Raw genomic sequence first — 23,467 nt, 5'->3', positions numbered from 1 at the left:
GTAGGTACACCCACAGTGCTGTTAGGGAGGGAGTTCCAGGATTGTTATTGGATATCAGTCAGTCCATGTGGTGTAGGTACACCCACAGTGCTGTTAGGGAGGGAGTTCCAGGATTGTTACTGGACGTCAGTCAGTCCATGTGTTGTAGGGACACCCACAGTGCTGTTAGGGAGGGAGTTCCAGGATTGTTATTGGACATCAGTCAGTCCATGTGTTGTAGGTACACCCACAGTGCTGTTAGGGAGGGAGTTCCAGGGTTGTTATTGGACATCAGTCAGTCCATGTGGTGTAGGTACACCCACAGTGCTGTTAGGGAGGGAGTTCCAGGATTGTTATTGGGCATCAGGCTAGTTAATGACCACTAAGGATCTTATCCCGCCCAGCCTCCATTTTCAGGCGAGGGTGGGAAAGTGACATTTACACTTTTCCCATCTTAGGCAAGAAGCAGAGGTTGTGGTTCCTCACTCCTCAGAGTTGGGACGCCCTCCACCTTGGTCCGGGAACCATACCCCCTGGCCTACCCGCAATGCCAATCCTTCCCCCTCCTGGGACTTGACTTTGCAATTGTCCTTGGACTTAGTCCCAGGCAGAGTGCTGCAGGACTGCTTCTGACTCCTGGAGCACTGTGCCTGGCTGGGTTGAAGGTGATTGGCCGACAGCTCGCACAGGTGGGTCTTCCTTCCAAAGTTGGATGGAAATCCCACCCATCAACGATCCAGTCAGTGTTCAATGGCAGAGGGAGTTGCAAAGTCAGTGGCTGCGCATTAACTTCTGGCTCTTGGATGGTGAACACTAATCACTCGCCACCCTCAAAATTCTATCCCTTGTGTCTGCTGCCATTCCCGATACATTTCCAAGTCAGGATGGTGAGTGACTTGGAGGGGAATCTCCAGGTGGGGGTGTTCCCAGGTATCTGCTGCTCTTGTCCTTCTAGATGGTAGAGGTCGTGGGTTTGGAAGGTGCTGTTGGAGGAGCCTCAGTGAGTTGCTGTAGTGCATCTTGTAGACAGTACACACTGCTGCTACTAAGCATCAGTGGTGGAGGGAGTGCATTTTTGTGGATGGGGGGGCCAATCAAGCGGGGCTGCTTTGTCCTGGATGGTGTTGAGCTTCTTGAGCGTTGTTGGAGCTGCACTCAGCCAGGCAAGTGGAGAGTATTCCCTCACACTCCTGACTTGTGCCTTGTAGATGGTGGACAGGCTTTGGGGGAGTCAGGAAGTGAGTTGCTTGCCGCAGGATTCCCAGCCTCTGACCTGGGGTCATAGAATTTATACGGCTGGGTCCAGTTCAGTTTCTGGTCAGTGGTAACCCCAGGATGTTGACAGTGGGGGATTCAGCGATTGTAATACTCTTGAATGTCATGGGGGAGATGGTTAGATTCTCTCTTGTTGGAGATGGTCATTACCTGGCATTGTATGGCACGAATGGTACTTGTCACTTGTCAACCCAATCCTGGATATTATTCAGGTTTTGCTGCATTTGGACATGAACTTCTTCAGTATCTGAAGTCGCGAATGGTATTGAACATATATATATATAGAAACATAGAAATTAGAAGGAGTAGGCCCTTCGAGCCTGCTCTGCCATTCATTTTGATCAGAGACGATCATCACATTCAATATCCTGATTTCCCCCCTTCCCCCTCATATCGCTCTTGGGGCTAAAGGGATCAAGGGATATCTAATTCCTTCCTGAAATTACAAAACGTTTTGGCCTCGACTACTTTCTGTGGGAGTGAATTCCACACATTCACCATCCTCTGGGTGAAGAAATTTCTCCTCACCTCAGTTCTAAAAGGTTTAGCCCTTATCCTCAAACTATGACCCCTAGTTCTGGACTCCTTCACCATCGGGAACATTCTTTCTGAATCTACCCTGTCTAACACTGTTAGAATTTTATAAGTTTCTGAGATCCCCTCACTCTTCTAAACTCCAGTGAATATAATCCTAACCGACTTAGTCTCTCTTCATATGACAGACCTGCCATCCCAGGAATTAGTCTTCACTGTACTCCCTCTATAGCAAAAACATCCTTCCTCAGAAAATGACACTAAAACAGCACACAATACCCAAGGTGTGGCCACAGCAACGCCCTCTACAATTGCAGCAAAACATCCCTCTCTCTATACTCAAATCCTTTCGCTATGAAGGCCAACATACCATTTGCCTTCTTTACTGCCTGCTGTACCTGCACGCTTACTTTCAGCGACTGATGCACAAGGACTCCAAGGTATCGTCGCGTATCCACCTCTCAATTTAGACCCATTCGAATAATAATGTCTTCCTTGTGCAGTTATCAGCGAAGATCCCCACTTCTGACCTGATAGAATCACAGAATTCCTGCAATGCAAGAGGCGGCCATTTGGCCCATCGAGTGTGTACCGCCCACAATGCCACCCAGGTCCTATCCCCATAACCCCATGCATTTATCCTAGCTAGTTCCCCTAATACCCAAGGGACAATTTATCATGGTCAATCCACCTAACCCACACATCAACCGGAGCACCCGGAGGAAACCCACGCAGACACAGGGAGAAAGTGCACACTCCACATAGACAGTGACCAGAGGCCAGAATTGAACCCTAGTCCCTGGTGCTGTGAGGCAATAGTGTTACCCACTGTACCACCCATGATGGAAGGAAGGTCATTTCTGAAGCAATGATGGACTCAGACTGTATCGGAGTTCACTTTATTTCTGGATATTCAATATTAAACATTTTTAATCTTGCAAGTGCAGTTTCTGATTTGCAAAAAAAAAGGAAATGGAATAGTCCAAGGGTTTTTTTTTCAATTTGAACTTTTGTACAGACAATAGTCTATTCTCTCTTTGGAAACACAAAAGGAAAATTAAAACTTTATTTTGGAACCAAAGCGAAACCCCTCAAATGCTCATTCAACAGATGCTGCAAGGAAAAAAAACCTTCGCATGAGTCATGCCAATATCATCGGTCACAATGACATTTCTAAGAGCAGCTATTGGAATCGCTGGGAGGGCTTGTGGCGCAATGGACAGCATCCATACCTCTTGACCAGAAGCTCTGAGTTCAAGTCTCATCACGGAACATGTGTTTACAAGTGTGGCCAAAGAGTTTGATGATCCGCCTGTAAATCCTTCCAATACCTCTGATGGCAAGTGGTATAAACAGCAGAGTTTCCTGGTTATGCCTCAATTGCCAACTACAGCTTTCCTTCTGGCCAGCCATGCTCCCTGCTACCAAGGGCAACTACTTACCAAGTGCCAGGACCTCTTTGCCCTCCTCAGTGGCCAGGGTGATGCCCTCGGCTGGCCAGACTGCACCCAGTCCCTTCAGTTTCTGAACTTCCCAGAAATTCGGCAACCCCCTCGAAGGCCCACCCTTCCCATCCTCAATATCCAGAACCACCCTCTCACCTTCAACATTCACACACTGCCCACTGCTGGCATTTTTGGGGCACCCATCCTTGGAGGGTACGACCCTCACCCCACCCCAGTCATCAAACACCCCCAGGACAGATATAACACAGGGTAATGTAATAGAGTAAAGCTCCTTCTGCACTGTCCCCATCAAATACTCCCAGGACAGGTACAGCACGGGGTGAGATACAGAGTAAAGCTCCCTCTACTCTGTCCCCATCAAACACTCCCAGGACAGGGACAGTATGGAGTTAGATACAGAGTAAAGCTCCCTCTGCACTGTCCCCCATCAAACACTCCCAGGACAGGTACAGCACGGGGTTAGATACAGAGTAAAGCTCTCTCTACACTGTCCCCCATCAAACACTCCCAGGACAGGTCCAGCACGGGGTCAGATACAGAGTAAAGCTCCCTCTACACTGTCCCCCATCAAACACTCCCAGAACAGGTACAGCACGGGGTTAGATACAGAGTAAAGTTCCCTCGACACTGTCCCCATCAAACACTCCCAAGACAGGTACAGCACGGGGTTAGATACAGAGTAAAGCTCCCTCTACACTGTCCCCATCAAACACTCCCAGGACAGGTACAGCACGGGGTTAGATACAGAGTAAAGCTCTCTCTACACTGTCCCCCATCAAACACTCCCAGGACAGGGACAGCACGGGGTTAGATACAGAGTAAAGCTCCCTCTACACTGTCCCCCATCAAACATTCCCAGGACAGGGACAGCACGGGGTTAGATACAGAGTAAAGCTCCCTCTACACTGTCCCCATCAAATACTCCCAGGACAGGTGCAGTACGGGGTTAGATACAGAGTAAAGCTCCCTCTCCACTATCCCCCATCAAACACTCCCAGGACAGGTACAGCACGGGGTTAGATACAGAGTAAAGCTCCCTCTACACTGTCCCCCATCAAACACTCCCAGGACAAGTACAGCACGGGGTTAGATACAGAGTAAAGCTCCCTCTCCACTATCCCCCATCAAACACTCCCAGGACAGGTACAGCACGGGGTTAGATACAGAGTAAAGCTCCCTCTACACTGTTCCCATCAAGCACTCCCAGAACAGGTACAGCACGGGGTTAGATACAGAGTAAAGCTCCCTCTCCACTATCCCCCATCAAACACTCCCAGGACAGGTACAGCACGGGGTTAGATACAGAGTAAAGCTCCCTCTACACTGTCCCCATCAAACACTCCCAGGACAGGTACAGCACAGGGTTAGATACAGAGTAAAGCTCCCTCTCCACTATCCCCCATCAAACACTCCCAGGACAGGTACAGCACGGGGTTAGATACAGAGTAAAGCTCCCTCTACACTGTCCCCATCAAACACTCCCAGGACAGGTACAGCACAGGGTTAGATACAGAGTAAAGCTCCCTCTCCACTATCCCCCATCAAACACTCCCAGGACAGGTACAGCATGGGGTTAGATACAGAGTAAAGCTCCCTCTACACTGTCCCCATCAAACACTCCCAGGACAGGTACAGCATGGGGTTAGATACAGAGTAAAGCTCCCTCTACACTGTCCCCATCAAACACTCCCAGGACAGGTACAGCACGGGGTTAGATACAGAGTAAAGGTCCCTCTACACTGTCCCCCATCAAACACTCCCAGGACAGGTACAGCACGGGGTTAGATACAGAGTAAAGCTCCCTCTACACTGTCCCCCATCAAACACACCCAGGGCAGGAATAGATGCAGAGTAAATGCTCTTTACAATGTTATCCTCAAAAGACCATTCGAAAACTGTTCCAATGTGACATTTCCCACCAGATGCACATCTGAAAGTTGCTAACTGCTGCCAAGAAAAACCGCACCCGCTAGCAACTGGGTCAAGACTGCCCGAATTCCTTTCATCCAGCATTGTTACAGCACAAAACAGAGACACAATAACTCTCCCCCACCAGTCTAGGTTGAAATGATATAGATTTTATTTTGCACATTGTTGGTGAATGAATTCCAATGTTGATGATTGTATCAGCAATGCCCAACGAGGATATTGCGGTGATTACAGATGATCGCGAGAAGAGCGTGGCAAATGTATCTTTCCGAGGGCCAAATAGTGAAACAAAACAAAGACTTGACCGAGTTATTTATTCTGGGAGCCGGAGAGTTCAGCGATTAGCTAAAACTGATGCTTCTGGTTGCTTTGATCCAATGTCAGGAGGAAGCATAACCAGTGGGCAGTGCCTTTCTCTGCTAAAGTGATCATCTTCAGAGAGTCGATTGACCTGAGCCTCCCACCAAGATCATTAATTATGGCTGAAGCTTCCAGAAGTAAAATTGAGTAAATGTCTTTAAAAAATATAGTACAGTGCTTCTATATACACATTTTAAAAAGATGTTGATGTTTGCAGTGGTGTCTGATTGATGTTAAGCAATAGCAGAGAAAGGCTTCACATTGATTGAAGTGCTCCAATTTCAATGGAAATCCATTTACTTGTGATTGGGAAGAGTTTCTTGACCATAGACTACAATGCAGCAATATTACAATCCACGGTCAACTAATCTAGATTCCTGCGTCAAGAGGAAGCTTTGCAAATGAATTCAGACTCGTGCTAAGCGCTCCAGGATGTGTCGGTACTGTTCCACTGTGCTCTGGTAGGTCTCCTCCAAGTACTCCTGCTCTTGGCTTACACTCATCTCTGCCTGCTGGGCAAGCCAATCTTCCGGCATCAAACGGGACAGACGCGTCGCTTCTTTCTTATTTTTCTGGCAGAATTTAAAAGAAAAGAAATGTAAGGAAACTCCGACAGAATGGGATCTCCATTCTCCAGGCACAGAAATGTAATTGTTTTGGTCCAGTAACACTTTATAGTTTTTTTTAAAAATAGCTCTTGTAGAAGAGGGAGCTTTGCCACAAACAGTGGCAAAGATTATTGCGGAATTGGGGGGGGGGGGGGGGGGGGGGGGGTGTCTACCCGGTCTGGCCTACATGCGACTCCAGAGCCACAGCAATGTGGTTGACTCTCAACTGCCCTCTGAAATGGCTGAGTGAGACACTCAGTTCAAGGGTCATTAGGGATGGACATTAAGAATCATAAGAACGAGGAGTGGGCAATTCAGCCCCTCCAGCCTGCTCCACCATTCAATACAATCATGGCTGATCTCATCCAGCCTCAACTCCACTTTCCTGCCCATTCACCATAACCCTTCAACCCATTAATCATTAAAAATTGGTCTATCTCCTCCTTACATTTACTCACTGTCCCAGCACCTGAGGTAGTGAATTCCACAGATTCACCATCCTTTGAGTTCTCCTCATCTGTTTTAAATCTGCTACCCCTTATCCTAAAACTATGACCTCTCATTCTAGATTGCCCCACATGAGGAAACATTCTCTCAATGTCTACCCTGTCAATCCCCTTCTACACCTCAATTCTTCGAAATTCCAGGGAGTATAGGCCTAAATACTGGCCTTGCCAGGAGCACCCACATCCCATGAAAGAATAAAGATATTTAGGAATCATGAGGTTCATGGTATCACAATGTTTGGGAGGAGGCTGGGCTGGAGCGTATCAAGGGAAGACTGCAGACAAATACAGCAGAAGCAGCAACCCCAGGGCAGACAACTGGATGTGGCAGTAACAACCAGATGTGGTTGCAGCCAGACACATCTTCACAACAATCAATGGCTGCTAATTAAAATCAATGAGCATACTAATTTCATCATCTGAGATAGAAGCCAGGGACCCAGGCTTGATTCCAGCCTTGGATGACAGTCAGTGTGGAGTTTGCATGTTCTCCCCGTGTTTGCGTTGGTTTCTTCGGTTTGCTCTGCTTTCCTCCCACAGTCCAGATGTGTGTAGGTTAGGTGGTTTGCCCAATGCTAAATTGCCCCTGAGTGTCCAAAGATATGTAGGTTTGATGGATTGGCCATGCTAAATGTGTGGGGTTGCAGGGATGGAGCCTGGGTAAGATATGCAGTCAAGAGAGTTTGTGCAGTCTCGATGGGCTGAATGGCCTCTATGAACAGTGCTGACGGTCGTGGACCATTAACAAGCAATTGAGCAAAATCTGGCGATTTACAAGCTCCACCAGGGGGGGAAATGACCAGGAAATCAATAGGATTATTATAAAAGCCCAGAGAATGTCCATCGAGGTGCCACCCTGACCCTGTTTGCGATAAACAGCATTAACTGCGTATTAACAACTGAGTGCGTCAAGGGCTGTTGAAGAAAGTATTCAGAGGAAAGTGATGATGAGATGGAGGAAATGCCACAAGAGATGTCAGCCCATCACAGACAGCCAGCAGTTCCACTCAAACTCCGTCAGGGACACGTAACTGAGCATCTGGGAATTTGCCCCCCCCCACCCCGACCCCCCAATAGGACCACCTCAACCCCCAAGCCAACTCCCCCGCGCCCCTACTCCCCCCACCTACCCCCCCCCCGCCCCTCACCCCACGTCGACTCTCCTTCCCACCCCACGCCGCCCCCTCCAGCACTGTTCCAGTCCAATTTCTCATTGTTCCAAATACCTTAAAAGGAATAGCAAGCCTGCGTTTCACATCCAGTCGATAGTCGCTACTCTGTGCTGGATCGCTCATGTTGGTCACTCGCAGCCGTAGGATCTCATACACTCGCCTCGAGTGATGCTGAAGAGTTTTTAAACAAAAATTAAAATAACTATCTCAAATGAGGGATAAAAAAAGCCACATTTTAACACAACAGCTGGTGCAACAGGTAATTTGGTGAGCTGTGTACCTGCCAGTCCAGCATACCTCCTGGCCGAACAAGTGCTTTAAAACAACCCTCAGTGATACCAATGAAGGCTGCTCAATAAAAGATGAGTTTGAAAATTCTAGTCACAAACAGGATGTCGCTGGAGAGATAGGACATTGGCTCAGAGTGAAGCCAAAGGTTGGTAGGAGTTGTTGGGGAAAGGGTGGCATAGTGGTTAGCACTGCAGCCTCACAATGCCAGGGACCCGGGTTCGATTCCCGGCTCGGGTGACTCTGTGTGGAGTCTGCACGTTCTCCCAGTGTCTGCGTGGGTTTCCTCCGGGTGCTCCGGTTTCCTCCCTCAGTCTGAAAGATGTGCAGGTTAGGTGGATTGGCCGTGCTAAATGCACAGGGTTAGAGATGTGGTTGGGGGGGGGATGTTCTTTTAGAGAGTTGGCGCAGGTGCGATGGGCGTCCTTCTGCACTGTAGGGATTCTATGGTCACAAAAGGTGCTATATAAATGCAAATTCTCTCTTCTTAAAATGCTAGTGCTGAACTGAAAAAGTGCATTTGTAGGAGCCCATGGGCGTCCAGGCTGTTTAGTGCTCAGAACCTACTAGGTGTCACAAGCATTGCGATAGTGTCCCGCAATAGACATAGGCACACACTTGTAAAATCAGAGTATTGTCCTTCTGTGATGCTGCACAAAGCTTACAGCAAAGTGAGCTCAAACTGCAATGAAATGTGATAATGTCAATCAGGAATTTTCTTTTGATTTTATTGGAAAATTGCATCCTTCAAATGGACAGCTTTTTGCCCCTTTATCGGCACTGAAATGGATCACGAGTCTCAGTTCAATATTCAAGGAATTTTAAATAACACAAATGCGTGGAAGATGGGGATTTTTATTGAATATCTGCTTTGCTGCTCCACTGTTAAAACCGATAATGAGGAAACGTCACTATTCCACATTACACTGGGAAGTTTGACTCGTAGTTTAGCTTTAAAGGTGACAAGGAAAAATGCAATTTAGGTTATTTGGAGAAATGTGGAAATGTGACGTTCACGAGGGGTCACGGGCTCAAGGTGAGAGGGGCGAAGTATAACTCAGATATTAGAGGGATGTTTTTTACACAGAGGGTGGTGGGGGCCTGGAATGCGCTGCCAAGTAGGGTGGTGGAGGCAGGCACGCTGACATCGTTTAAGACTTACCTGGATCGTCACATGAGCAGCCTGGGAATGGAGGGATACAAACGATTGGTCTAGTTGGACCAAGGAGCGGCACAGGCTTGGAGGGCCGAAGGGCCTGTTTCCTGTGCTGTACTGTTCTTTGTTCTTTGTATTAAGGGAAGTCAGCACAGGTTTGTTGAAGTTAAATCATGCTTAACTAACTTGCTGGAGTTGTTTTGAGGGGGTAGATGAGGTGTATATGGACTTCTAAGAGGAGTTTGGTAAAGTACCATAAGACCATGCAAGGCTTGCTGGCAAAGTCAAAGCTCCTGGAATAAAAAGGGGCAGAGGCAGTATGGATACAAAACTATCTGACTGATGTGAAATATAAGACCATAGACCATAAGACATAGGAGCGGAAGTAAGGCCATTCGGCCCATCGAGTCCACTCCACCATTCAATCATGGTTGATTTCAACTCCATTTACCCGCTCTCTCCCCATAGCCCTTAATTCCTCGAGAAATCAAGAATTTATCAATTTCTGTCTTGAAGACGCTCAACGTCTCGGCCTCCACAGCCCTCTGTGGCAATGAATTCCACAGACCTACCACTCTCTGGCTGAAGAAATTTCTCCTCATCTCTGTTCTAAAGTGACTCCCTTTTATTCTAAGGCTGTGCCCCCGCGTCCTAGTCTCCCCTGTTAATGGAAACAACTTCCCTACGTCCATCCTATCTAAGCCGTTCATTATCTTGTAAGTTTCTATCAGATCTCCCCTCAACCTCCTAAACTCCAATGAATATAATCCCACGATCCTCAGACGTTCATCGTATGTCAGGCCTAGCATTCCTGGGATCATCCGTGTGAATCTCCGCTGGACCCGCTCCAGTGCCAGTATGTCCTTCCTGAGGTGTGGGGCCCAAAATTGCTCACAGTACTCCAAATGGGGCCTAACCAGTGCTTTATAAAGCCTCAGAAGTACATCCCTGCTTTTGTATTCCAAGCCTCTTGAGAGAAATGACAACATTACATTTGCTTTCTTAATTACGGACTCAACCTGCAAGTTTACCTTTAGAGAATCCTGGACTAGGACTCCCAAGTCCCTTTGCACTTTAGCATTATGAATTTTGTCACCGTTTAGAAAATATAGTGGAGACCAGTTGTTTTTTGGACTGAAGGGAAGGATACAGTTGGGTTCCGCAGGGGTGTGTGTTAGGATCACTGATTTCCTCGATACATATTAACAACCTAAACCCAGGTGCAAGGGCACAACAAAATCTGCAGACGACACAATATTTGCAAGCATGGAATCTGTGAGGAAGGAAGTGAGAGAATTCAAGAGAACGGGACAAGCTGCTGGGATGGAAAGGCACACGGCAAATTAAATGACACGCTGATAGGTATGAAGTGATGTACTTTTGTGGGAGAGACAATATAAAAGGTGCAATTCTATAAAGGATGCATGGCAAAGGGGCCTGATGGGTAAATGTAAACAAATCATTGACACATTCTGATCTCTTACTGTGCCAGTCAGCACTCTCCTTAGCCATGATCATCACCATTTACATTCCCTTTGTCTCTTTCTCCATGACATCTTTGTCAATCTCTCCCTTGTCTCCACTGGGGCCTGGATAGGATGCTCTTTTGGAAAGTTGGTGCAGACTTGATGAGCTGAATGGCCTCTGTCTGCACTGTAGGGATTCTATGGAACCTGGCCGCAAACAACATCCTGGACAGCGATTCTGGCCATTATTCCATTCTGAAACGGCTATTTAAGTTTTACAGCTCTGAGGACACCTAACATTTCACAACACCGCTCTTTTTGCTGTGTCAAAGGCCTTTGTCAGGTCAACAATGGCACAGTAGAATCCTGTCTGTCATTCACAACATTTCTCTTGTATTTGTCCATGGATGAAGATCATGCAGCAAGTGCCTCCATCTTTCCTGAAGCCACTTTGACGTTCTGATAGTGTACAATCTATATGACTTGCCAGTCTGATGCAGCAGATTAAACAAAATAGCAGCTTTCATTAATTTACAAGAACGCAGTGCATGGGATTGCCAAGGCTGTCATCCAAGACCTATTAAAATCGTGTCATCTTAAAGTCATGCCACGTTTAACAGAAGTAATACTAGTTTTGGAGGAACTGACAAGGTTCAGACTACACTCACACAGACTACATTGGGTGGGAGAGTGAGCTCTGAGGAGGATGCAGAGATGCTTCAGTGTGATTTGGACAGGTTGAGTGTGCATATGCATGGCAGATGCAGTTTAATGTAGATAAACGTGAGGTTATCCACTTTGGAAACAATAATAGGAAGGCAGATCATTATTTGAATGGGTGTAAATTGAGAGAGGTGGATACTCAATGAGACCTTGGAGTCGTCATGCATCAGTCGCTGAAAGTAAGCAGTAAAGGCGGCAAATGGTATGTTGGCCTTCATAATGGATACAGAACTGGTTCAGTCATAGAAGACAGAGGGTAGCAGTGGAAGGGTGCGTTTCTGAATGGAGGGCTGTGACAAGTGCCGTTCCTCAGGGATCAGTGCTGGGACCTTTGCTGTTTGTAATATATATAAATGATTTGGAGGAAAATGTTACTGGTTTGATTAGTACGTTTGCGGACGACACAAAGGTTGGTGGATTTGCGGATAGTGATGAGGACCATCAGAGGGTACAGCAGGATATAGACCAGTTGGAGACTTGGGCGGAGAGATGGCAGATGGAGTTTAATCCGGACAAATGTGAGGTAATGCATTTTGGAAGGTCTAATACAGATAGGAAATATACAGTAAATGGCGGAACCCTTAAGAGTATTAATAGGCAGAGGGATCTGGGTGTACAGGTACACAGATCACCGAAAGTGGCAACACAGGTGAAGGTGGTAGTCAAGAAGGCATACGGCATGCTTGCCTTCATCGGTCGGGGCATTGAGTTTAAAAATTGGCAAGTCATGTTTCAGCTTTATAGAACCTTAGTTAGACCGCACTTGGAATATAGTGTTCAATTCTGGTCGCCACACTACCAGAAGGATGTGGAGGCTTTGGAGAGGATACAGAAAAGATTTACCAGGATGTTGCCTGGTATGGAGGGCATTAACTATCAGGAGAAGTTGGAGAAACTTGGTTTGTTCTCACTGGAACGACGGAGGTTGAGGGGCGACCTGATAGAAGTCTACAAGATTATGAGGGGCATGGACAGAGTGGGTGGTCAGAAGCTTTTTCCCAGGTGGAAGAGTCAATTACTAGGGGGCATAGGTTTAAGGTACGAGGGGCAAGGTTTAAAGGAGATGTACGAGGCAGGTTTTGTACACAGGGTGGTGGGTGCCTGAAACTCGCTGCCAGGGGAGGTAGTGGAAGCAGATACGGTAGTGACTTCAAGTATATGAATAGGATAGGAATGGAGGGATATGATCCCCGGAAGGGTAGGGGGCTTTAGTTCAGTTGGGCAGCATGGTCAGTGCAGGCTTGGAGGGCCGAAGGGCCTCTTCCTGTGCTGTAATTTTCTTTGTTCTTATAATGAGAGGATTTGAGTATAGGGATAGGGATGTTTTGCTACAATTGTATCGGGTGTCAGTGAAGCCACATCTCTAGTATTGTGTGCAGTTTTGGTCTCCTTATCGGAGGAAGGATGTCCTTGCTATAGAGGGAGCGCAGCGAAGGTTTACCAGCCTGATTCCTGGGATGGCAGGTCTGTCATATGAGGAGAGACTGAGTCGGTTAGGATTATATTCACTGGAGTTTAGAAAAGTGAGAAGGGATCTCATAGAAACTTATAAAATTCTAACAGCGTTAGACAGGGTAGATTCAGAAAGAATGTTCCCAATGGTGGGGAAGTCCAGAACTATGGGGGTCATAGTTTGAGGATAAGCGGTAAACCTTTTAGAACTGTGATGAGGAGAAATTTCTTGATTTGATTTATTGTCACATGTATTGGGATACAGTGAAAAGTATTATTTCTTGCGCGTTATACAGACAAAACATACCGTTCATAGAGTACATAGGGGAGAAGGAAAGGAGAGGGTGCAGAATGTAACATCGCATTTACAGGTAGGGTGTAGACAAAGATCAACTTAATCTAAGGTGGGTCCATTCAAAAGTCTGATGGCAGCAGGGAAGAAGCTGTTCTTGAGTCGGTTGGTACGTGATCTCACTTTTGTATCATTTTCCTGACAGAAGAAGGTGGAAGAGAGAATGTCTGGTGAAACTGGAATTCACTACCACAGGAAGTAGTTGAGACCAAAATGTTGTGCGATTTCAAGAAGAAATTAGATATAGCTCTTGGGCTAAAGGGATCAAGGGATTGGGGGAAGGTTGGGGGCGGGGGGGGTGGAAATCAAGATATTGAATTTGATGATCATCCATGATCATAATGAATGGTGGAGCAGGCTCGAAGGGCTGATTCCTGCTTCTATTTTCTCTCTGTACTCCTTGTGTATCAGTATTCCAGTTGTAATTGAACAGAAAATTGATGAGAAAAGGACCAAGTCTGCCCTGTTGCAAATTATGTCTCGAACATATTGACAAGACATTATTAATAGATGCAATCTACCTGGATTTTCAGAATATCTTGCCAAATATATAGCCAAACATCCGGCATGTGGTACAAAAGGTTCACTAATGTACTTTAGGGAAGGAAATCTGCTGCCCTTCCCTGACTTGGCCTACATGACTCCAGAGTCACAGCAATGTGGTTGACTCTCAACTGCCCTTGGGCAATTAGGGATGGACAATAAATGCTGGCCAGCCCGCGACGCCCCAGGTCCCATGAATGATTTTTTCAAAAAATGATGGACATGAAAGAAGAGTTTTTGGGTCAAAATGGGTGTTTCTGGAACTGGAGTCCACGGACCTTGCATTTATTAGAGAGTCTTTCACATCCACCAGACATGCAAAAACATCTTGCAGCCAATCCGGCACTTTCCAAAGTGCAGAGACTGTTGTAATGTCGGCAGCCAATTTGTGCACAACAAGCTCCCACTAACAGCCATGTGATAAAGATCAGATAATTGATTATGATACTGATTGGAATGCTGGCCAGGGCATCAGGAAGACTGCCCATGCTCTTCCTCACAATAGACTACCACGTGATCTTTTATATCCCACCCGAGGGCAGACAGGTCTCAGTATAATCTGAAGTGACCATTGCCAGAGCACACAAAGACAACAAGGACGTATGATTCAGCAAGTCTGAAGGGGGTAAATGTTCTAAACTACAATTATTTACCTTGTTTATTTTCCAGGTGCTTCGTGCCTCTTCTATCATTTCTGCGCTGAATCCTTTCTTGAGTTTTTCAGGTGCAAAGGCATGGAGCTCCTGACAGAGCTTGGCAAGAACAAAATCCCGTAATTTCACAAAATCCTCCGATGGTTCTTCAGCTGAAATTCCAAAACAGACGTCCTTAAAAAGGATGCAGGATTTGGCACAGAAAAGACTAAGCTGCAACGGGGACGACAGGAACAGGGAAAGATCATTCCAGCAGACCAACTCCTTCACCGCTCAGGATTATGTTGCACTTTTTTTTTAAAATGTTGACCCTCCCTTAATAGTCCAGTAAACACCTAGACTATTAATCCTGATTGCAGTTACAGCTTCCATAGAACCATAGAATCCCTACAATGCAGAAAAAGGCCATTCAGCCCATCGGGTCTGCACTAACTCCTCTGAAAGAGCATCCCACCCAGGCCCATCACCATAACCTAGTGCATTTAGCATGGCCAATCCAGTTAACCTGCACATCTTTGGACTGTGGGAGGAACCCAGAGGAAACCAACACAGAACATGCAAACTCCACACTGCAGGCCGGAATCGAACCAGGGTTTCTGGCGCTTTGAGACAGCAGTGCTAACCACTGTGCCACCATACCACCCTTCCTAATTATTGAAACAGTTCATACCCAAATGCAGCAAGACCTGGACACCATTCAGACTTGGACTCAGACGTGGCAAGTAACATTTGGGTCACACAAGTGCCAGGCAGCGACCATCTCCAACAAGAGAGAATCTACCCATCGCCCTTTGACATTCAATGACATTACCATCACTGAATCCACCACTATCAGCACCCTGGGGGTTCCCACTGACCAGAAACTGAACTGGACTCGCCACACTCTCAGTGGCTACAAGAGCAGGTCAGAGCTGGGAATCCTGCAGTAAGTAACTCACCTCCTGACTCCCCAAAGCCTGACTGCAAGCTACAAGGTGCGAGTCAGGAGTGTGATGGAATACTCTCCAATTGCCTGGATGAATGCAGCTCCAATATTCAAGAAGCTCGACACCATCAAAACAGCCCCCTTGATCAGCACTCCACCCACTACCATAACCATTCGATCTCTCCAGCACCAATATATATTCGTCACAAGTAGGCTTACATTAACACTACAATGAAGTTTCTGTGAAAATCCCCTAGTCGCCACACCCTGGCACCTGTTCGGGTACACTGAGGGAGAATTTAGCAAGGCCAATGCACCCAACCAGCACGTCTTTCGGACTGTGGTAGGAAGCCGGAGCACCCGGAGGAAACCCACGCAGACACGGGGAGAACGTGCAGAGTCCACACAGTGATCCAAGTCGGGAATTGAACCCGGGTCCCTGCCGCCGTTGAGGCAGCAGTGCTAACCATTGTGCCACCCATATAGCAACAACGAAGTCTATCATATACTGCAGCATATTGCCAAGACTTGACACAGACTGCAGCAACTCATCTTGGCCCAAAGTGCTCTGTCCACAAGGTTGTCACTAACAAGTGGGTGGTTGACAGAAAACAGGTTTAAATCAGACTTTCCCATCCCACGCCTCCTTGGCCATATGAGTTAGGCTAGAAATTCCAAGACCCATGTTCCCAGTGCAGGGGAGAGGGTATCAAAATTCTACTGGCAACCTATAGGCCTGATGTGGAGATGCCGGCGTTGGACTGGGGTAAACACAGTAAGAAGTCTCACAACACCAGGTTAAAGTCCAACAGGTTTATTTGGCAGCACTAGCTTTCGGAGTCTCAAGCTCCTTCATCAGGTGAGTGAGGACTTGTGTTCACAAACAGGGCATATAAAGACACAAACTCAATTTACAATCTTGTAAAGATTTGGCAGCTCAAAATTCAAGTTTCCTCAACCACATTGCACTATTCATTTTGTTCGTTTGGAAATGGCTGCTGAACAGTTTTCAATGGAGACACTAACCAGTAATATCCAGTATGGAAGGGTTTGCTGTGTAAAACTTCTGGACTGTCTCCAACAGCTGTGCACCATGTCCTTCACCCTGGAATGGAGGCAGCACCAGCATTTGGCTTGAAGATAAAACAAGAATTGACCAATAAATAGAAATCACAGTTCCGAGTGACAGGAAGGCTGAACAAGTTTTAAAGTTTATTTATTAGTCATAAGTAGGCTTACATTAACAAGGCAATGAAGTCAGTGAAAATCCCCTAGTCGCCACACTCCGGCGCCTGTTCCGGTACACTGAGGGAGAATTTAGCACGGCCAATGCACCCTAACCAGCACGTCTTTGGAGTGTGGGAGGAAACCGGAGCACCCGGAGGAAACCCACACAGACTGCCATCTGATCAGGCGGCTTTTATGGTTAGTGTTTTGGGACTTTTTTTTGGAAAACTGCAGTGAGTGGTTAGAATAGAGTCCATTTATCTTAGACTAAATCATTCTTTGTCCGGGATATTGCTGGTTACCTACCCTATTCGCGGTCGCATTTTGTCAGGATATGCATAGAAATTATATACAGTCATATAACCCACGGTTGCATAGCGTGGTGAGCCATCTTCAAGGTACTTCTCAAACCTGCAGAAAACAGAAATTAACAGAATCACAATTGCTTCTCGATTTCTTTTTCTCAAGCCCTCCACTGGAGATAGTGGCTGGGATTCTCCGGTCTAACATACCCCGACCCCGCTGCCGGTGGGAATGGAGAATTTGGCCATCAGCAGCAGGACTGGAGAATCTCAGCCGGACGCGAGGTCAGAGAATCCGGCCCATTGTGTCGAGCTCCTAACCATCAACTCTCAATGCACAGTGACCCTCTATATCTGGAGGGTATATCTATATCTGGAAATAAACTACAGATTGCTATTAGTGGGGTTCAATGTGATGACTATATTGTGCATCACTTTTTTTCATAGAATCCCTACAGTGCAGAAGGAGGCCATTCGGCCCATCAGGCCTGCACTGACAATCCCGCCCAAGCCATATCCCCATAACCACACATATTTACCCTAGCTAGTACCCCGATACTAAGGGGCAATTTAGCATGGCCAATCAACCTAAACTGCACATCTTTGGACTGTGGAAGGAAACTGGAGCATCTGGAGGAAACCGAGGCAGACACGGGAAGAACGTACAAACTCCAGACGGACAGTGACCAAGGCTGGAATTGAACGCGGATCCCTGGCACCTTGAGGCAGCAGTGCTAACATCCCCCCCCCAGCGCAACCCATGGGCCGTAAATAATCTCAGCCATAGCTGACCACATCTCTCACATTCTAACTTCAGGCAGGGGTAGCAAGTAATACAAGCTCTGCTAGAAGCCTCCGGGCAATGCGTCAGATATATACTTACACCAGGAAGAACTGCCATTTATCATCATCCACATCGATGAAGCTCGCCGTTTCAATGAACCAGATCAGGAAGGTCTGTAGCCTTTCGTGGTATTCTTTGAATCCTGGACAGCTAATGTCAGTCTGCACGAAAGAGGATGATCGTCACGACTGAACCGTGCCACAATTCAGCAGTAAATATTAGGACAATCAATGTGCCTAAAAATACTGTTAGTGTCAATGGAAACCTTACATCTCAACTGGTCGGTTGAAAAATGATTATTGTGCTTGGCAACTTGTATCAAACAGCTGAGTTTCCTCAATGCGGAGAAGCCTTAAGTGTAGGGATGGGTAACAAACAGTGGTGTGGAAAGTTTTACTCAATAGGATACGACACAACACAGGAGAGAGATCCGGGATACTGGTGGATAAAGACCTGGAGCCATCAGCAGAGTGCAGTAACAGTAGAGAACGCAAATCGGATTTGAACTTTATATCCACAAGGAGCAGGCAGCAACGATTTTGTACTGAACTCATCTGGATTACTAACAACAGCTCTGGACTCAATATCACAGAAGAGACAGAAAGGAGAAGCTCTGGATTCAGTGGGAGAGACAGCAAGGGGAAGCTCTGGGTTCAGTGGGAGAGACAGAAAGGGGAAGCTCTGGGTTCACGGGGAGAGACAGCAAGGGGAAGCTCTGGGTTCAGTGGGAGAGACAGCAAGGGGAAGCTCTGGGTTCAGTGGGAGAGACAGCAAGGGGAAGCTCTGGGTTCAGTGGGAGAGACAGCAAGGGGAAGCTCTGGGTTCAGTGGGAGAGACAGCAAGGGGAAGCTCTGGGTTCACGGGGAGAGACAGCAAGGAGAAGCTCTGGGTTCAGTGGGAGAGACAGCAAGGGGAAGCTCTGGGTTCAGTGGGAGAGACAGCAAGGGGAAGCTCTGGGTTCAGTGGGAGAGACAGCAAGGGGAAGCTCTGGGTTCAGTGGGAGAGACAGCAAGGGGAAGCTCTGGATTCAGTGGGAGAGACAGCAAGGGGAAGCTCTGGGTTCACGGGGAGAGACAGCAAGGGGAAGCTCTGGGTTCAGTGGGAGAGACAGCAAGGGGAAGCTCTGGGTTCACGGGGAGAGACAGCAAGGGGAAGCTCTGGGTTCACGGGGAGAGACAGCAAGGGGAAGCTCTGGGTTCAGTGGGAGAGACAGCAAGGGGAAGCTCTGGGTTCAGTGGGAGAGACAGCAAGGGGAAGCTCTGGGTTCACGGGGAGAGACAGCAAGGGGAAGCTCTGGGTTCAGTGGGAGAGACAGCAAGGGGAAGCTCTGGGTTCAGTGGGAGAGACAGCAAGGGGAAGCTCTGGGTTCACAGGGAGAGACAGCAAGGGGAAGCTCTGGGTTCAGTGGGAGAGACAGCAAGGAGACGCTCTGGGTTCACAGGGAGAGACAGCAAGGGGAAGCTCTGGGTTCAGTGGGAGAGACAGCAAGGGGAAGCTCTGGGTTCAGTGGGAGAGACAGCAAGGGGAAGCTCTGGGTTCAGTGGGAGAGACAGCAAGGGGAAGCTCTGGGTTCAGTGGGAGAGACAGCAAGGGGAAGCTCTGGGTTCAGTGGGAGAGACAGCAAGGGGAAGCTCTGGGTTCAGTGGGAGAGACAGCAAGGGGAAGCTCTGGGTTCACGAGGAGAGACAGCAAGGGGAAGCTCTGGGTTCAGTGGGAGAGACAACAAGGGGAAGCTCTGGGTTCAGTGGGAGAGACAGCAAGGGGAAGCTCTGGGTTCAGTGGGAGAGACAGCAAGGGGAAGCTCTGTGTTCAGTGGGAGAGACAGCAAGGGGAAGCTCTGGGTTCAGTGGGAGAGACAGCAAGGGGAAGCTCTGGGTTCAGTGGGAGAGACAGCAAGGGGAAGCTCTGGGTTCAGTGGGAGAGACAGCAAGGGGAAGCTCTGGGTTCACAGGGAGAGACAGCAAGGGGAAGCTCTGGGTTCAGTGGGAGAGACAGCAAGGAGACGCTCTGGGTTCACAGGGAGAGACAGCAAGGGGAAGCTCTGGGTTCAGTGGGAGAGACAGCAAGGGGAAGCTCTGGGTTCAGTGGGAGAGACAGCAAGGGGAAGCTCTGGGTTCAGTGGGAGAGACAGCAAGGGGAAGCTCTGGGTTCAGTGGGAGAGACAGCAAGGGGAAGCTCTGGGTTCAGTGGGAGAGACAGCAAGGGGAAGCTCTGGGTTCAGTGGGAGAGACAGCAAGGGGAAGCTCTGGGTTCAGTGGGAGAGACAGCAAGGGGAAGCTCTGGGTTCAGTGGGAGAGACAGCAAGGGGAAGCTCTGGGTTCACGGGGAGAGACAGCAAGGGGAAGCTCTGGGTTCAGTGGGAGAGACAGCAAGGGGAAGCTCTGGGTTCAGTGGGAGAGACAGCAAGGGGAAGCTCTGGGTTCAGTGGGAGAGACAGCAAGGGGAAGCTCTGGGTTCAGTGGGAGAGACAGCAAGGAGACGCTCTGGGTTCAGTGGGAGAGACAGCAAGGGGAAGCTCTGGGTTCAGTGGGAGAGACAGCAAGGGGAAGCTCTGGGTTCAGTGGGAGAGACAGCAAGGGGAAGCTCTGGGTTCACGGGGAGACATGATGTGGAGATGCCGGCGTTGGACTGGGGTAAGCACAGTAAGAAGTCTCACAACACCAGGTTAAAGTCCAACAGGTTTATTTGGTAGCAAATACCATAAGCTTTCGGAGCAATGCTCCTTCGTCAGCATTGACGAAGGAGCATTGCTCCGAAAGCTTATGGTATTTGCTACCAAATAAACCTGTTGGACTTTAACCTGGTGTTGTGAGACTTCTTTCAGTGGGAGAGACAGCATGGGGAAGCTCTGGGTTCACGGGGAGAGACAGCAAGGGGAAGCTCTGGGTTCAGTGGGAGACACAGTAAGAAGTTTAACAACACCAGGTTAAAGTCCAACAGGTTTATTTGGTAGCAAAAGCCACACAAGCTTTCGAGGCTCTCAGCCCCTTCTTCAGGTGAGTGGGAATTCTGTTCACAAACAGAATTTATAAAGACACAGACTCAATTTACATGAATAACGGTTGGAATGCAGTGGGAGAGACAGCAAGGGGAAGCTCTGGGTTCAGTGGGAGAGACAGCAAGGGGAAGCTCTGGGTTCAGTGGGAGAGACAGCAAGGGGAAACTCTGGGTTCAGTGGGAGAGACAGCAAGGGGAAGCTCTGGGTTCACGGGGAGAGACAGCAAGGGGAAGCTCTGGGTTCAGTGGGAGAGACAGCAAGGGGAAGCTCTGGGTTCAGTGGGAGAGACAGCAAGGGGAAGCTCTGGGTTCACGGGGAGAGACAGCAAGGGGAAGCTCTGGGTTCAGTGGGAGAGACAGCAAGGGGACAAACCAAAGAAGAACGTACAGCGTAAATGGTAGGACTCTGAAGAGTGCAGTTGAACAGAGGGATCTGGGAATACAGGTACAGAATTCCCTAAAAGTGACGTCACAGGTGGATAGGGTCGTAAAGAGTGCCTTTGGTACATTGGCCTTTATAAATCGGAGTATCGAGTATAAAAGTTGGAGTCTTATGGTAAGGTTATATAAGGCATTGGTGAGGCCGAATTTGGAGTATTGTGTACAGTTTTGGTCACCTAGTTACAGGAAGGATGTAAATAAGATTTAAAGAGTGCAGAGAAGGTTCACAAGGATGTTGCCAGGACTTGAGAAGCTGAGTTACAGAGAGAGATTGAATAGGTTGGGACTTTATTCCCTGGAGCGTAGAAGATTGAGGGGAGATTTGATAGAGGTGTATAAGATTTTGATGGGTATAGATAGAGTGAATGCAAGCAGGCTTTTTCCGCTGAGGCGAGGGGAGAAAAAAACCAGAGGGCATGGGTTAAGGGTGAAAGGAGAAAAGTTTAAAGGGAATATTAGGGGGGGCTTCTTCACGCAGAGAGTGGTGGGAGTGTGGAATGAGCTGCCGGATAAAGTGGTAAATGCATTTAACATTTAAGAAAAACTTGGACGGGTTCATGGATGAGAGGGGTGTGGAGGGATATGGTCCAAGTGCAGGTCAGTGGGACTAGGCAAAAAATGGTTCGGCACAGACAAGAAGGGCCAAAAGGCCTGTTTCTGAGCTGTAATTTTCTATGGTTCTATGGAAAGCTCTGGGTTCAGTGGGAGAGACAGCAAGGGGAAGGTCTGGGTTTACGGGGAGAGACAGCAAGGGGAAGCTCTGGGTTCAGTGGGAGAGACAGCAAGGGGAAGGACAATGGAATGGAGATTTAATATCAAGGGTAAGACTTATAATATCAAGGGCAAGACTCTTAGCAGTGTAGAGGATCAGAAGGACCTTGGGGCCCGGGTCCATAGGACTCTTAAATCGGCCTCGCAAGCAGAGGTGGTGGTTATGGCGGCGTATGGTGTGCTGGCCTTCATCAATCGAGGGATTGAGTTTAGGAGTCGGGAGATAATGATGCAGCTTTATAAGACCCTCGTCAGACCCCACTTGGAGTACTGTGCTCAGTTCTGGTCGCCTCATTACAGGAAGGATGTAGAAATTATTGAAGATTTACAAGGATGTTGCCTGGATTGGGTGGCATGCCTTATGAGGATAGGCTGAGGGAGCTCGGTCTTTTCTCCTTGGAGAGACGAAGGATGAGAGATGACCTGATAGAGGTGTACAAGATGTTGAGAGGTATAGATCGGGTGGATTCTCGGAGGCTTTTTCCCAGGGCTGAAATGGCTGCTACGAGAGGACACAGGTTTAAGGTGCTGGGGAGTAGATAGAGGAGATGGCAGGGGTAAGTGTTTCACTCAGAGGGTGGTGGGTGAGTGGAATCGGCTGCCGTCAATGGTGGTGGAGGCAAACTCGATAGGGTCTTTTAAGAGACTTCTGGATGAGTACATGGGACTTAATAGGCTTGAGGGTTATAGGTAAGCCTATATATAGGCTTAGGTAGGTAGGGACATGACCAGCGCAACTTGTGGGCCGAAGGGCCTGTTTGTGCTGTAGTTTTTCTATGTTCTAAGCCCCCGGGTTCAATCCATAGAATCCCTCCAATGCAGAAGAAAGCCATTTCGCCCATCGAGTCTGCACCAGCTCTCCGAAGGAGCATCTTACCCAGGCCGATCGCTTTGCAAACCCATGCATTTACCATGGCCAATCCACCTTACCCGCACATCTTTGCACTGTGGGAGGAAATGGGAGCACACAGAGGAAACCCACGCAGACATGGGGAGAACGTACAAACTTCACATCGTTACCCGAGGCTGGAATTGAACCCAGGTCCCTGGCGCTGTGAGGCAGCACTGCTAACCACTGTGCCACTGTTCTGCCCTTTATAAGTATAGGCTGCAGAAACCGAAATGTTCACACGAGAGAAGAGTGGCTCAGAATTTAAGTAAAGAACACAAGAGAAACAGCAATATATTCAACAGTCAAAGATTGTACAAGAGACGCAGCCTGGAACTTACAACATGGAGGGTGAAAGGAGAGTTTAGATTTGACTCCTGTACACAGAGGGAGGTGAAGGTATGGATCAGACTGCTTGGTGAGGCAGTGGGGCTGATTTATACTTCCTGATACAGAGTTGGACATGCATCCATCATTGGAAAAAAGAATAGAGGCATGGACTATTTTCTAAACGGTGACAAAATTCATAATGCTAAAGTGCAAAGGGACTTGGGAGTCCTAGTCCAGGATTCTCTAAAGGTAAACTTGCAGGTTGAGTCCGTAATTAAG

At 48.0% G+C, this 23,467-nt stretch overlaps 1 protein-coding gene across 1 annotated transcript in view; it reads right to left on the bottom strand.

Moving 5' to 3' along the window:
• Positions 1–5,310: 5,310 nt before the first annotated feature.
• The window catches only part of hat1 (histone acetyltransferase 1), a 36,043-nt gene continuing 17,886 nt past the window's right edge, over positions 5,311–23,467 (bottom strand). Inside the window, exons 6-11 of the mRNA XM_078209008.1 lie at positions 17,800–17,921; positions 16,921–17,025; positions 16,414–16,520; positions 14,463–14,614; positions 7,884–8,000; positions 5,311–6,115 (exon numbers count right to left, since the gene is read on the bottom strand). Of these exons, the coding sequence (XP_078065134.1) occupies positions 5,951–6,115; positions 7,884–8,000; positions 14,463–14,614; positions 16,414–16,520; positions 16,921–17,025; positions 17,800–17,921 (768 nt within the window). The 3' untranslated portion in view covers positions 5,311–5,950. The remainder of the gene's footprint in view (positions 6,116–7,883; positions 8,001–14,462; positions 14,615–16,413; positions 16,521–16,920; positions 17,026–17,799; positions 17,922–23,467) is intronic.

This window comes from Mustelus asterias, assembly GCF_964213995.1.
Source record: "Mustelus asterias chromosome X unlocalized genomic scaffold, sMusAst1.hap1.1 SUPER_X_unloc_8, whole genome shotgun sequence".
Lineage (NCBI taxonomy): Eukaryota > Metazoa > Chordata > Chondrichthyes > Carcharhiniformes > Triakidae > Mustelus > Mustelus asterias.
The sequence above is the reverse complement of the archived record's forward strand: the minus strand, read 5'-3'. Positions and strand labels throughout refer to the sequence as shown.